This window comes from Manis javanica, chromosome 5, assembly GCF_040802235.1.
Source record: "Manis javanica isolate MJ-LG chromosome 5, MJ_LKY, whole genome shotgun sequence".
Classification (NCBI taxonomy): domain Eukaryota; kingdom Metazoa; phylum Chordata; class Mammalia; order Pholidota; family Manidae; genus Manis; species Manis javanica.
Genome location: NC_133160.1, coordinates 141,249,135 through 141,263,106, shown reverse-complemented (window position 1 = coordinate 141,263,106; position 13,972 = coordinate 141,249,135). Strand labels below are relative to the sequence as shown.

Here is a 13,972-nt window from a genome sequence, read left to right as displayed (position 1 = left end):
GAAAGAAGCCAGGGAGGTCGTGTCCTCTTCTGGGAACAAATTTAGAACCTTAATTTAATATCTAATGGATAAAAAAAAGTTTGCTTCTTATATGCCAATAAGTGTTGGAGTTACAGTAAAGGAATGTGTTCAGAGTGTATTATGGAAAGATCAAGATTAGCTTTTATGGAATTTTTATAATAAATAAATGTTAAGTGCCCTGTATTTCAGTTGAATGCTTTAATTTAAATCATAATACTAATGGCAACATTGAGACTTCCTTATAATACTTTTTAAAAAATCTTACAGCCCAAAGGACAATGAAGATATTTCCTTTGAAAAAGAAGAAAATGTTTTATCCTCATCTTTGAAGCATGTAGAGTTAACTGAAGAGAAGAAACTTGTAATGACCAAAGAAACTATGGTACCTCAGAGTACATATCTCCCCAGTGCAGATTTAAGCCCAGGAAGAAAAGAAATTGGTGGTATGAATCCTAACATTCAGAGTGCTTTCATTCAGGAAGTTCCAGACATATATTTTTCTGAATCTGAAAGCCAAGTACAAGTAACAGACAAAAGTGAAAAAGAAGAGCAAGTAGAAATGTCTTCTGAAAAAGAATGTAGTAAAACCAATGTAGATTGTGTAGAGAGAGAGTCACCAAGTATTTTCTGTGATGAAAATAACCAAGCAGTCTGTGATCTTTCAAATACTGTACCTCTTCAAAATGAAAAATCTTCACCTGGTGAAATGTTGGAAGATAGAACAACAGTAAAGAAAAAAGCCTTTGGAAAACAAAAGAGCAAATCACCTTTGGAAAAGTTCCCAAGACACGAGTTAACAAATTTTGTTGGTGACTGGCCAGTTGATAAGACTATTGGTCAAAGGACAAAAAGGAACCGGAAAACTGAAAAAGCTTCATCTATACAAAGTGACAAAAAGTATAATCGCACTCAGTCACACAAAGTATTAGATAATAGCCTATGTGCAAGTATAGATCATATCCAGCAACGAGGATCTCCACCTGGAAGTGTAGAGGATGACAAGATGACACAGGGTGATGACACTTCAGAATCTTTCAATAGCTGTAAATATAATACTTGCAAAAATACTGAAAAAAAATTATTTGACATCGTGGGTGACTGGCCATCATCTGATTCTTTAGCTCAGAGAGAGCACAAATCAAGAATGCCAAAAGCAGGTTTAAATGAACCCAAGCTAGAATTTGGAACTAATGACAGTATGAATGAAATATCCTTATATAAGGCACATGAGGCCTGTTGGGGCACAAGCCCTGAAGAACTAAAAACATTGGGTAGTTCCACTCTTGAAAGTTCTGAAATGCTATCCAATGAAATGGCCCAGGAGGATAAAACTTGTCCAAGTGAAAAGATTTATAGGCAATGCACACTGTCTCTTACAAATAGTGTACCAACTATTCCTGGAGTAGTAGGACCACAGTCTTTAGCTGAATTTCCAGGAGAGCCTCAAGAATTCCCTGGAATAGAAGTAGGAATGTGTACCCAGACTGAACCACAGGATTTTGCTCTCTTATGGAAAATAGAAAAGAATAATATTAATGTTTCAGATTCTGTGAGAGTATTAACAGGAAGATTAGATGGATTTAAACCAAAAACTTTCAATATTAACACAAAATTAGATGTTCAAGAAACAATTCCATATAGGGTAATGTATGATAAAAGCACATATGTTGAAGAAAGTGAGCTTACCAGTGCTGATGAATCTGAAAATCTTAACATTCTTTGTAAACTGTTTGGATCCTTTTCATTAGAAGCCCTAAAAGACTTATATGAGAGGTGTAACAAAGATATTATTTGGGCCACAAGCCTTTTGTTGGATTCTGAAACTAAATTATGTGAAGATACTGAATTTGAGAATATCCAAAGATCATATGGTGAAGCACAAATTGGGCCATTTTCTCTGGGACTGAATTTGAAGGAAATTATTAGCCAAAGAGGTACCTTAGAGGATTCTAATTCTTCTCTGCCAGAATTTAGCCATGGAATTGGCATCACTAACATTGACGTGCAGTCTCCCTGTGATTCAGAAAAGGGAAACTCAGAGCAGGAAGAAGTAAGAGCTATAAATACTGAAAAACCTGGATTAATAACAACTATATTTCCCAATGCCACTGTAGATCTAAAGAATACTAATGATGTACTTCCTAATTCTCAAACAGAACTTTCAGGTTTATATAACATTAAGCAGTTTTTTCCAGGTAGTCTAAAAGCTACTATTGCTAAGGATGTGAATGAAATGGAGAAGAATGTAGAAGTCATGGAGATTAGAGACAGTGTACATTCGTCTTTGAATTTGTCTGGTATTTTAAATTCTGTATCAAGCACTTCAAATCTTGAATTAAATGAAGAAATTGATTTTACTGACTCTTTTGAAATAAAGAAAAATGAAAATCTCTCAAGGGATTATGTGAAATTTCCAAACACAGAAGAATTTATGAATGAGGATGAACAAGAAATGGAAAAAATTCTAATGGCAGGGAGTACTTTGTCAGCTGGAATTAATGAAGACAAAAGTGAGATGTTGAATCCTACACCAGTGATGGCCAAATCTCTGACGATAGACTGTCTGGAATTGGCTTTACCTCCTGAACTGGCTTTTCAGCTCAATGAATTATTTGGCCCTGTTGGTATTGATTCAGGTAGGGAAAAAGTAAATTACCTGTATGTGTCTTTCTGTGAATTGGATATAGATGGAGGGTTCTGTTTCAATTTAAAAATGTTCATATGTTCACTGAAATGTCAAAGTAATTTGTATTGCCTACCTCATTTTTGATACAATGTGTTTGTTGAGAATTAAAAATATATATAATTTGAAGAAATAGAATTTATATGGAGTTTATGTTCATCCCATGCATTTTAGAAGTTTTCTCCAGCATTTGCCTTAGAGTTATTTGCACAGATGACTTTTTAAAAATCATCTGGTTCTACTCCAGATACATTTAAGGCAAGACTAATTTCTTAGGCTACTCTTACTGAAAATTCTTGACTAATGGAAATGGCTAAATTGAATATATTGAGACTTATGGACATGAATAACTTAAACATATGAAGCATTGTATAATTGCACATACTAAGAAGTGTTAAGACAGTAACATATTACATAAAGAAAAATATTCCAAGAGATTTAGAATGAGGACTATAGGTTAGTAATTCCTAATACAAATTAATTTTCTGGTGTGTAAGGTGGTTGAATATGTTTTCTGCAAATGTTTAATGAGTAATGAATATATTTTCTTCTCTTTCTTCCCCTTCACAAGGGTCTCTAACAGTTGAGGATTGTGTGGTTCATATAGATCTGAATCTGGCTAAAGTGATTCATGAGAAATGGAAAGAATCTGTAATGGTTGGTAGGCTTCTTTTTATAAAGAGCTCCTCCTGTGCCCATTTTGTCACCTTTGCTTTTCAGTAAAATCTGTTATATGAAACAGTTCCATTTAATTTTGATGTTGAGAGAGAGTGAACTTTTACCAGTTAACAAATGACTGATTTTTTTTTTATCTTTCCTGTATTTTAGATGATTTCCAGAGTGGTCAAACTATGTGATTAACAATGAAGCTCCATGATTGTTGATTTTTTTTTTTTAAGGAAAAAAAAATCATAATTTTTTCCTTCCTAAAGACTTGGAGTACTGATTGATTAAATTTCAAAAATACTTTAAAAAAACAGAGCATAAGAGCTCTGTAAGTGGAAAACTATTAGTCATACTTTATAATTTTATTTGTCTAATTTTGTTTCACTTAGATTTAGCAAGAAGGATTGATAGTTTTACAAGGGGAGATGATTTCTAGAGAAAAAAAATACAGTCTTGTTTTCTAATGCACCTTCCTTTGCCAATTCCCTGTTTTGCATTTGTGTTTAGGAGCGACAAAGACAAGAAGAGGTCTCCTGTGGCAAGTTTATGCAAGGTAAAGCACATATTTTTACTTACAATGTTTTTGTCTTGATTTTGAAACTTGTTGTATGTGTCTAAATTTCAACTCATTTTAAATATACTTCCACAAAATGTTACCCAAGAATTTTGATTTGCAAATAAAAGTTCTTGGAAAAGTATATGAAATTTAATATTGACATAAAATAAAGTAAAACTTAAAGAAGATAAAAGCCCCTCTATTTTATTTAACTTTAATGACTGCCATGGAAACACCTAAGGTGTCCTGTAATACATATTGTTAAAAGGTTTCCTGTTTTAAGATTTTGCTTTGAATGAAAGAAACCTGATTTGAGAGCAGTAACGTGTTCATGTGTTTGATTGAGAACACTGTTGAAATACTATTTGATTGTTCACAATTTCATTGATGTCAGTATTGTTAGAGCTTTTTTGATACCAAAAATAAATTTCAATCTGCCAAATTGAAAATATTTGATACCAAAAGACTTCTTTGATAGCATTGTCCTCAGTGATTAATGCAGGGTGGCATACCTGTTAATAAGGTCCTCCTTTTGTGCATGAGTTCTTCCAGATACCTCCTTTGTTTATTTCACACTAGGAATTCAGGTTGGACATTCTTAGGGTGTGCTTAGTTCAGACCTGTGCTTATGTTGTAGCTTTAAAAGCTAGAGCTGTTTGAGGGCTAGAGGTGCCTAAAGGGTATCAGAGTTAAGTGGATGATAGTATCTGCTGTTTCTTCACTCTCAAGGAAAGCAAAGGAACATAAGAAAATGTGTTGATATCCATTAGAGATGTGGAAGTACTATATATTAAATATTATTATTGTGAGCTTCTTAGAATGTTTAATTCTGTCCTTATGTTGAATATCATTTGTTCAAAATTTATTGTGTGCCTCCAGTAGGTTAGAGGTTTGCCAAAATGATCCTTTCAGCCCTTGGAGTGGCTGAACAAAGCTGACAATCAAATATGTTCTAGCTGGTCACTTCCGGCTGGTCCCAGCTTCCTCCACTTACCAGTATACATGTATCACTATTTTCTGTGTGTCTGTATGATATGAAAAAGAATGGGAGGTATTGAGTTGTTTGACAGTGATACCCAGATCATTGCTCATTTGAAATATTCCTACATATATATATATATGTATTTTTTTGTTTGCAATTATGTAATGTATCTTGAAGCTTTGAAGTTGTGTGGTATTGATAAGCTAAAAGTAAAAAATCATGTTTCCTGGGTCACTGAGTTAGATGTGAATAATGCTTAATTTGTACATTATTGTGGAAGATCTGATACTTATTTATATGCTTTTGTAGATCCTTCCCTAGTTGGGCCTATTGGTTTTGATAATCCTGAACAAAAATCATCTCAGAGAACAGGCAAAAAATTACTGAAGACTTTAGCAGCACCTGAAATGCTACCCTTATTGGATCATTGGAATATTCAAACTAAAAAAGTATCACTCAGAGAAATAATGTCAGAAGAAATTGCCTTACAGGAAAAAAATGATTTGGTATGAGTTAGTAAAAAATTAAGTCTTTGTCTCTGACTCTAGGTTGATTGTATGATTAGTCCTTATTTTGTGATTTTCATTTGATTCTGCATTTCCTAGTCTGCAAAATGAACTTTATTTAACTGATTGAAGTTAGTGTTAAAATTAACAAATGTGTTAAATATATTTTGAAGGTGGAGGTTTTGCTTCTGCGGTATCTATAACAGTAAGCCAATCTATGTGAAATATGTTGTTCTAGATTTAATTTTGCTGGTGATTGAGGTGCATATTTCCTGATTTTTAGCATTTACCTCTAATTTTTTGATTCTGAAAGATTATGAAAGAACTCACTTAAAGATAATTTCATTTATAAATTAGTAATAAGAAATGTCTGTCTTGCTATTAAAGAAATGTCCATCTTTGAAACTATTTTTTAAAGAAATATTTTTGAAACTTATGAATTTGAATTAAGAATTAAGTACCCTTTTTCTATCCACTTCTTTTAAACAAATTCAAACAGAAATGTCACCTTACTTTGAACTTTTTATATTTTCTGTTCCTTAATCAACATACCTAATTATATGAAACCATAATTTAGTTTCTTTTGCATTTCTTCTTCTTGGCCTTTTTTGAAAATTTGAAAATTAGTATTAGAAAATTTCAAAAGCAAAAGGAAAAAGACCTTAGAGGTTATTTAGTCCAATTCTCAAGAAAAAAATAATCCTTGGTGATCTTAAGTCATTTTATTCTCTTTCTTACCCATTTGAGTGCTCACAGGAATACCTTCATACTTGGCTAATATATGTATAATTGGGACATAGGAGAAATGATGGGACACCCCCACCTTCATATTTATTTTCCCTAGTTATCTTGTTAACTAAATTGGAAGTATGCTACCATTCCCATCTTTGCATGTTTACATAATCCAAGGAACAATCTCTGCACTAGGATCTTGGAGTTTAGTTTGTTCCAGACATCCTCTTCAATTTATATGTATAATAAATTGGAGAAATGGATTTTCTTAAAAAATAAGGAAAGCCTAGGACTTACATCCAAATGATGTGACATTTTTTTGTTTAAATGTCATTTTCCACTACTGAAACTTATCTTTATGATTCTAACCTGACTTTTAATTTCTCAGTGTAGTAGTGAATAAATGAGTATCTTTGACGTCCCAACTTAATGCATTTTTTTTCTATCAGTGATTTTTGCTTGTCTTTCTAAGGGTTGGGTAATAGAAGCTGTCCTCTTTTGGTCCCAATGATACCCCCCCTTAGGTAGAGCTTCAGGAAGAGAATTTCTTGATGCTTTCTCCTCACTCTTTGTCCCCAGAAGAAAAATACACTATATATATTTTAAAGCAAAGAATATGAAATATACTTTATGCATAATATATGAATAGAAGAATTTATAGTAAGATGTTAAAGGTCATGGATTTCAGTTTATTAATGAGAACTTAGAATTTGTAGTTTAGAATCTGATCTGTTAGATTGCTAATAAATCTGATCACAAAAATTTTTTAGTAAGTTCAGGTTATAATGGGTATCCTAAAATGGGAAATATTTTTAATTTCTTGAGATGGTTTGTTTATGTCACTCTTGTGATGTGTGATATGTTTAGCTTTACCAGTTCATTTCACTGATCGGATTGTTACCTATTGTAGTTCTTTTTTTATTGTTGTTGATGTTACAAATGGCCTATGGTTAGACTTGAAAAACCAGTAATCTAGGATTGTCTTAGATTAAGTGTAATTTTTATATTTTCAGAATCACCTTTGAAATTTTATAGGAAGTTTTTTTCTGATATTAGGATTTTTGTAGCATCAGAAGTATTTAGCAATATCACAGGTTAACAAACTATCCTAGAGTTAAAAATCACTTAAGAATGTTTACCATAATCCACTGTTAGAATTAAAAAAGCACATTTTAGGAAAGTTCTTTTGTTCTGGCAATTTAATCAGATCCAAATATGACTTGTAAAACATAACAATTAGTAAAAATTCTCATATAGTTATTTTGGAATAATACATGTTTGTGAAAATTTTTTAAATTGTGAATTTTAAGATATTCTGTCAACCTGAATTTGCAACTTATTTGTACATTGTAGTTTCTGCTCATTGAGGAGAATATGTTTTTGAGGACGTTGTTCAGAGCATCACACAGTGTCCCTTTTATGAGGACCCATGGGAGAAATTTCTCTCAGGTCTCAGTACCAGAAAAAGCTGTACTTCTCCTGAGTAACTGGTTTGTTTTTATTTTATGGACACTGAGAATCTTTGTTTCCCCCTTTGCTTTGGCCACTAAGAAGCTCAGAACTGAATTTATGGCCCACCTTTAGCAATTGTACAGGATATTGTGGCATGCGTTTATATTACTAATTTTACTTGCTAGCTTTATCATCCTGTATTCTTAACTTTTCTCTACTTTCTGACTTCTTCATTTATTTATATCCTGTTTTTATGTGTATATATATGTACCTTCATCCTTTTTTACATATGATTGAATGTGTTGGGTGTATATATGTGAGAGTATGAATGTATATATTTATATACACATGCACACATACATGTGTATGTATGAGTGTGTATTAAGAAGCAGCTTCAAATACTTTGAAAAAATGGGATATAAATAAATAATGCAAGAATGCTTATATTACTAATTTCAGCCTTTAATCAGTGAAGAAAGTCTGTGATTGCTTTTAAATTATTAGTCATAAATTATTAGCAACAAAATAACCATGCTTTTGGGTCAGCACAATTAGTATTATGAACTCCATCTTAAGGATAACTTTTGTCTTTTTGTTGTTGTTGTTTGTTTTAGAAAAGGGAGCCACTTATGTTTGAAAAAGATTGTGCCACTAAACTAAAAGAGAAGCAGCTTTTTAAGATATTTCCGGCCATTAACCAAAATTTTCTGGTAGACATTTTCAAGGACCACAAGTGAGTGTTAGAAGGATTGTCTGTGGGTTCTTCTGTTAAGCCATTGGAAGTATATGTCCTGCATTTTAATCTCTTAGTTTAATTTTTCTCATAAAGATAATGTTATATTTTAAACAAGTTAAATGCAATGTATATAATGTAGAAAGTGAGCAGTTTCTGGCAATTGGTTCATATTCCTCATTTTTTTCTCATATAGTGATGTGTACCTACATACATGTGTACCTATTTGCTTTTTTGTCTATATATAAATACATATTTCACCAAAATAGATTGTATTTTATGTATGGTTGTGTTGATTCGCTGTTACTTATTTTCCCTGTCCATACTTAGTGATCTGCTCTTTTCCTTTTAAAGTCTACAGAGTATTCCATAGTATTCTTAATGTCCTGTAATTTATTTTAACATGTTCCTACTTATGAGCTTTTTGACTATTAGAAAAATTGGAAACCAGGTTGGCAGTAAGCATCCTTGAACATACATTTTTGTGTACATGGGTGAATGCTAGTATAGGCTAGCTCCTCAAAGAAATGCTGGCTCAGAGTGTGTGCATTTAACATTTTTACAATGAATGCCAAATTTCCTCAGATGGTAAAACATTTTCATTATTAGTTATGTGCACTGATAGTGTAACCCACTCTGGTTATTAAGATTCTCTAAAACTTTTGCCAATTTGATGGGAAAAGGTTTTATTATTGTTTAAATTTTTATTGTCCTGAATACTAGTAAGGTTGATCTTTTTTTTTTATTAATTTCTTTTTCTGTTAATTGCTTATTTTTTGCCTGTTTTCCTTTGGTGGTTTGTATTTCTTTCTAGTTATGTGAGAGCTCTTTATATATTATGTATAGTTATCTTTGCTAATTTGGATTATAATTATTTTTCCTGCTGTTATACTTCTCTCAATCTCCTTGGTCATATACATGCTTTAATTTATATGTTTTATGAGAAAATATTTTCCTTTATTGTTTCCAAGTTTTATGTGTTCTTTACTTTTTTAGGAAGTCTGTCCTACCCCAATATTGTAAAAATATTTTCTTGACTATTTTTAGTGGTTAACAATTTTTAATTTGTCTAGCCTTTTTATGTGTATGATATGAGGTAGACATTTAACTTAATTGTTCTTCCAAATGATTAACTGGATGGATAGATCATCTTTATCCACTGATATAAAATATAATCCCTAGCATTTACTACATTCCCAAGTACACATTTCCTTTTAAAGACTTCAGTTCCATTGAGCTATTTGTTTGTTCCTGGGTTTCCACCATATTTTAAAAATTATTAAATGTTATGGTGTGATTGGATGTTTGATATGGTAGGAGAGCTTCTGATTTGAAGAATACATACTTTTGATTTTATGTATTTCATAAATTCCTAATATAGCCAGAGTTGTTTTAAATAGATCCTTTAAAAAATTTTTGGGAATCTAAAACAGATTTTTTTCTTTATTAGTATATTTCATATCAGCCACAATAATAGATTTCTGGAATAAAACCTACTTTACCTTCAGATTTTTGTTTTGTTTTTTTTTCCTTTAATGGAGTGTAGGAATTGATTTCAGGAATTTTACAACAGTTATTAAATGAGATTGGTCTGTGATTTTCTGTTCCTATGCTATCTTTGTTCAGATTTTGGTTTTAGGGGTTTTTTTTCCATATGAGGCTTAATAAAATAACCTGGTAAAACTGCTGTTTTTCTTTATGCTCTGGGAAATTTAAATAAATTAATACCTTGAAGGTTTTGAGGTTGTGTCTTTTCAGGGAGGAGGTCTTTAGAACCTTTCACTATCTTTTTAAGATTATTTATTGCTTTATTCAGCTGTTTGTGTTTTTCATGAGTCTTTTCTGGTGGTTTCTTTTCCAGAAAATCATCAATTTTACCTTGGTTTTCAGGTTTATTTTTGTTAAGTAGTATGTAATATTCTTTGGTAAGTAGAAACATTATTTTGTATTTGATCATATTCCTTATTCCTTTCCTAATTTTTTTTTACTGTTTTATCTTTGTTTTTGCTTTTTATCTGATTGGCCCTTTTAAAGAACAGCTTTTGGTTTATTGATTAAAGTCCATTATTTTACTTTATCTAATGATTTAGAGAAAAAAAATCATTTGTTTTTGGTGATTCCCTTCTGTTTTTGATGGTTCCTTTCTCTTAAAATTTGTTGTTTTCAACTCTTTAGTTAGTTTCCTTTCAATGATTAAATACACTAAAGGGTATGAATTTTTCTCTGTATAGTGTTTTAAATACGTATGTAATGTTTTGATTGTGATATATAGTATTTTAATTTTAATTATTTTCTAAATAATCTCTATTTCAGTTTGATTTCCTCATTTACCCAAGTGTTTTGAATTTAGTAAATGGCTTTGGTAGTGGTTGTGGTGAGGGGAAGGTTATTGTTTATTATGTTTTGTTTGTGTTGGGGTACAAGGATGTGTCTTGGAAGAGTTCTGCTTTTTAGAATTTGAGATTTTCTTTGTGGTTTAATAATACATGACCAGCTTTTAAAAATAAATTTTACATGGTAGTGCTTTTGAAAAAGAGTATTCTCTTCAGAGTATGTGGAGTTCTAAATATGTCATTTGAATCAGGTTTTTAATGGTATTATTCCAGTTCACAATGTCCCTGTTTAGTTTTGCTGCCTTATCTACAATTTTCGTAGAGTTATGTGTTAAAATCTCCTAAGGGGATAGGGGTTAAGGGAGTGGTGCTGGCATATGACAACCCTTTTCTATTGGGGACCCAGGGCAAGATGATCTGATATGAAACCCAGACACAAGGTAAGGGGACTGAATGACTCCTTCCTGGGGGTGGGTGCCCAGAGTGATTGGTTAGTTGGGTCTGTTGATTGCCTCCATCTGTCTGCCAGCAACTGGATAGTTTCTCAGTTAGCGGTAATTTCAGCTTCATCCTGGTAAGAAGGGTAGGTGAGTTCAGTTACTGCAGTATATGTCTGTGGTATAATCTTCCAGGGCCATACTCCTCGTAACACCACCAGTGGCTTCCAGTTCCATGAGTGGGCAAGTCAGGCAATTATTATGGGCTACTTAGGATGTGGTAATTGCTGGTGGCTTCTAAACCCTAAAACCCCTATTTATTGAGTGTATCTGAGGCAACATGATGAAAGGACTAAAGTGGAATTGGCAGTCCCAAATGGTTCCCCTTCAAGGGTTGTCTTTAATAAATTGAAGAATAGCAAAATATCACACTATATGAATAACTATTTATTACATTTCAACAATACTCCTTTGTGGCTCTTAATCATCTGGCCATTGGAATGATCAGAGGCATAAATAGTCTGAAATAATGAGCAGTATAAAATCATTTGTACAGTTGACTCTTGAACAACACAGGCTTGAACTGCATGGGTCTACTTAGATACAGATTTTCTTCAATAAATGTGTGGAAAATTTGGATATTTGTGACAATTTGAAAAAGAATTTTCTCTAGCTTACTTTATTGAAAGAATGCAGTTTATAATACGTATAACATACAAAATATGTGTTACTTGATTATTATTGGTAAGGCTTCCGGTCAACAGTAGACTGTTTGTAGTTAAGTTTTTGGGGAATCGTAAGTTATATGCAGATTTTGGACTGCATGGGGAGTTGGCACCCCTAACCCTTGTGTTGTTCAAGGGTCAAGTGTGATTTCCATTGGAATGAGTTTCTTTAGATATTGGAACATGAGTGTTGTCAATTTGTAGAGTATCACCATGAAAATATATCTGAATAATATAGAGGTGGAAGGTAGGGGTAGTGTTTTACTTTTTCTTTTCTGTATCCCTGCTTAGATTTTTGTTGACAAGAACTCCATGGTGTAAGTAAAAAGTGAAATTTGACACAATAAAAATGTCAGTTTAAAGATAATTGTTTGATGTTTAAAGGAAACTTAAACCATGTGTGAATCCAACAAAGGACTTAAGGAGTATAGGTATTAACATGGAAGAAAGATTTAATGTGGATAATCTACCTGGAATAAAAGATTGGGAAGTGAATTACTTATTAATATGTTTCCTTTTGGTATTCATTTTAAAGAATTAGTTTTGAGAGCCTATTACTTGACAGTTTCTCTCTGGTCACTCTTTAGCCTTGAGATACATAATGAGCACTTAATTTTGATATTTAAAACTTAGAAGTAAGCTAATTTTTCATATTCTTCTAATATACTTGAAGGATTACTTATGTTAATGTTACCATGTAAATTTTATTTTTATTTATTGACATCATATTTGTACTTAAACTCTCTACAGCTATTCATTAGAACACACAGTACAATTTCTAAACTGTGTTCTTGAAGGAGACCCTGTAAAAACAGTTGTAGCGCAAGAGTTTGTTCACCAAAATGAGAATGTCACTTCTCAGACTGCACAGAAGTCTAAGGAGAAAAAGGTATAGAGTTACTTATTTTTTACTTTAATGGTAAATAACTGTGTATGAAAATGTTTGTTGACAATTAATAACTATTTTTCATCATTTTGACTAGACTGAGAATTTAACTGCTAATAACATATTTGGTTTCTAATATCTGTTTGCTTAAAATAATTTATAGTTGGTTTTCTTCAGTATCATTGTGTAGGACAAGCAGTTAAGTTTCCTGTTGCTTTTTCTGTGTAGACTATACACAGTAGAGCATGAGACTTAAATGAGTAGCAGTGGGGTGGTAATATGATGAGTCTTAGGTATAAATATTCGCCAGAAATATTTAACCATTGAGAAGCTCCTAAACATTCTTCCAAAGTGGCCATACCATTTTATGTTTGTTAGTTTTTGAATGTCCTCTCTGACACTTGTTATTATCTGTTTTTTTGATTATAGCCATTTTAGTGAGTATAAAGTTATTCTAAGGGTACCTGGGATTTGTTTTAATCAGGAATGGCAAGTACCCAGGCTTGAAAATGTCATGAAGGAAGAAGTTCATTGTACTCCCAGGGCCCTAGAAACAGGAGGCATTGCCTGCCACCCAGGGACAAATGGGGAAGCACCAGGGTTGGTCAGTGGGGCAGAGAGAGTCACGAGAAATGTGGGTAGGAGCCTTTTTTGTGGTTTCTGTGGGAAGACATTCTGAGGCAAGGTAACAGACTTTGATTGGCTAGTTTACATAATTTCAGCAAGCTCCAAGGCATAGAAACTGTCTCTAGTTTTCTGGTACCTGGCTTGAGTGAGGCTTGAGTGATGCAGGTGTATGGATGGTGGCCTGGAGAGTGAGAACCCCAGTAAGGAGGTGCTTGGGGGCATGGGCTCTAGACTGGTTGGTTTGCATATGTAAAGTGCACTGGCAGGTGAGTTGTTTGGCTATCTCTAGGAATTAGAGGGGTGAGGGGCTGTCTTTCTAGGGGTGAGCAATGCCACAGATGTCAAATCATCAGAATATAGCAATTAAAAGACATGATTAATACAGAGGTGGTATCGCTTTGCAGTTTTGATTTGCTTTTCCCTTACCACTGGTGATGTTGAGCAAATTTTCATGTGCTTAATGACCATTTGTGTATCTTCTTTGAAGAAATGAATTTATATCCTTTGCCTGTTAAAATTATTATTTTTTTTGTTCTTGAGTTGTATGAGTTCTTTATATATTTTATAAAGATACAAGTTCCTTATTAGAAATAAGATTTGTAAAGTTCCTCCCATTTTGAGGGTTGTCTTCAC

General features: G+C 32.6%; 1 protein-coding gene across 17 annotated transcripts in view; it reads left to right on the top strand.

The window, feature by feature from the left end:
- Positions 1-13,972, top strand: part of N4BP2 (NEDD4 binding protein 2) — a 125,462-nt gene that overhangs the window by 68,592 nt on the left and 42,898 nt on the right. For 16 of the 17 annotated variants that reach the window (XR_012131758.1, XR_012131759.1, XM_073237722.1 and 13 more), the window contains 6 exons: positions 289-2,657; positions 3,276-3,361; positions 3,878-3,923; positions 5,218-5,414; positions 8,213-8,331; positions 12,577-12,715. Coding sequence is in view for 15 of the 17 variants with exons in the window: in XM_073237722.1 (XP_073093823.1) it covers positions 289-2,657; positions 3,276-3,361; positions 3,878-3,923; positions 5,218-5,414; positions 8,213-8,331; positions 12,577-12,715 (2,956 nt within the window). In the remaining 2 variants the exon portion in view is untranslated. Of the gene's footprint in view, positions 1-288; positions 2,658-3,275; positions 3,362-3,877; positions 3,924-5,217; positions 5,415-7,499; positions 7,637-8,212; positions 8,332-12,576; positions 12,716-13,972 lie in introns of those variants that run through there. The other variant, XM_037002613.2, reaches the window with a different exon arrangement.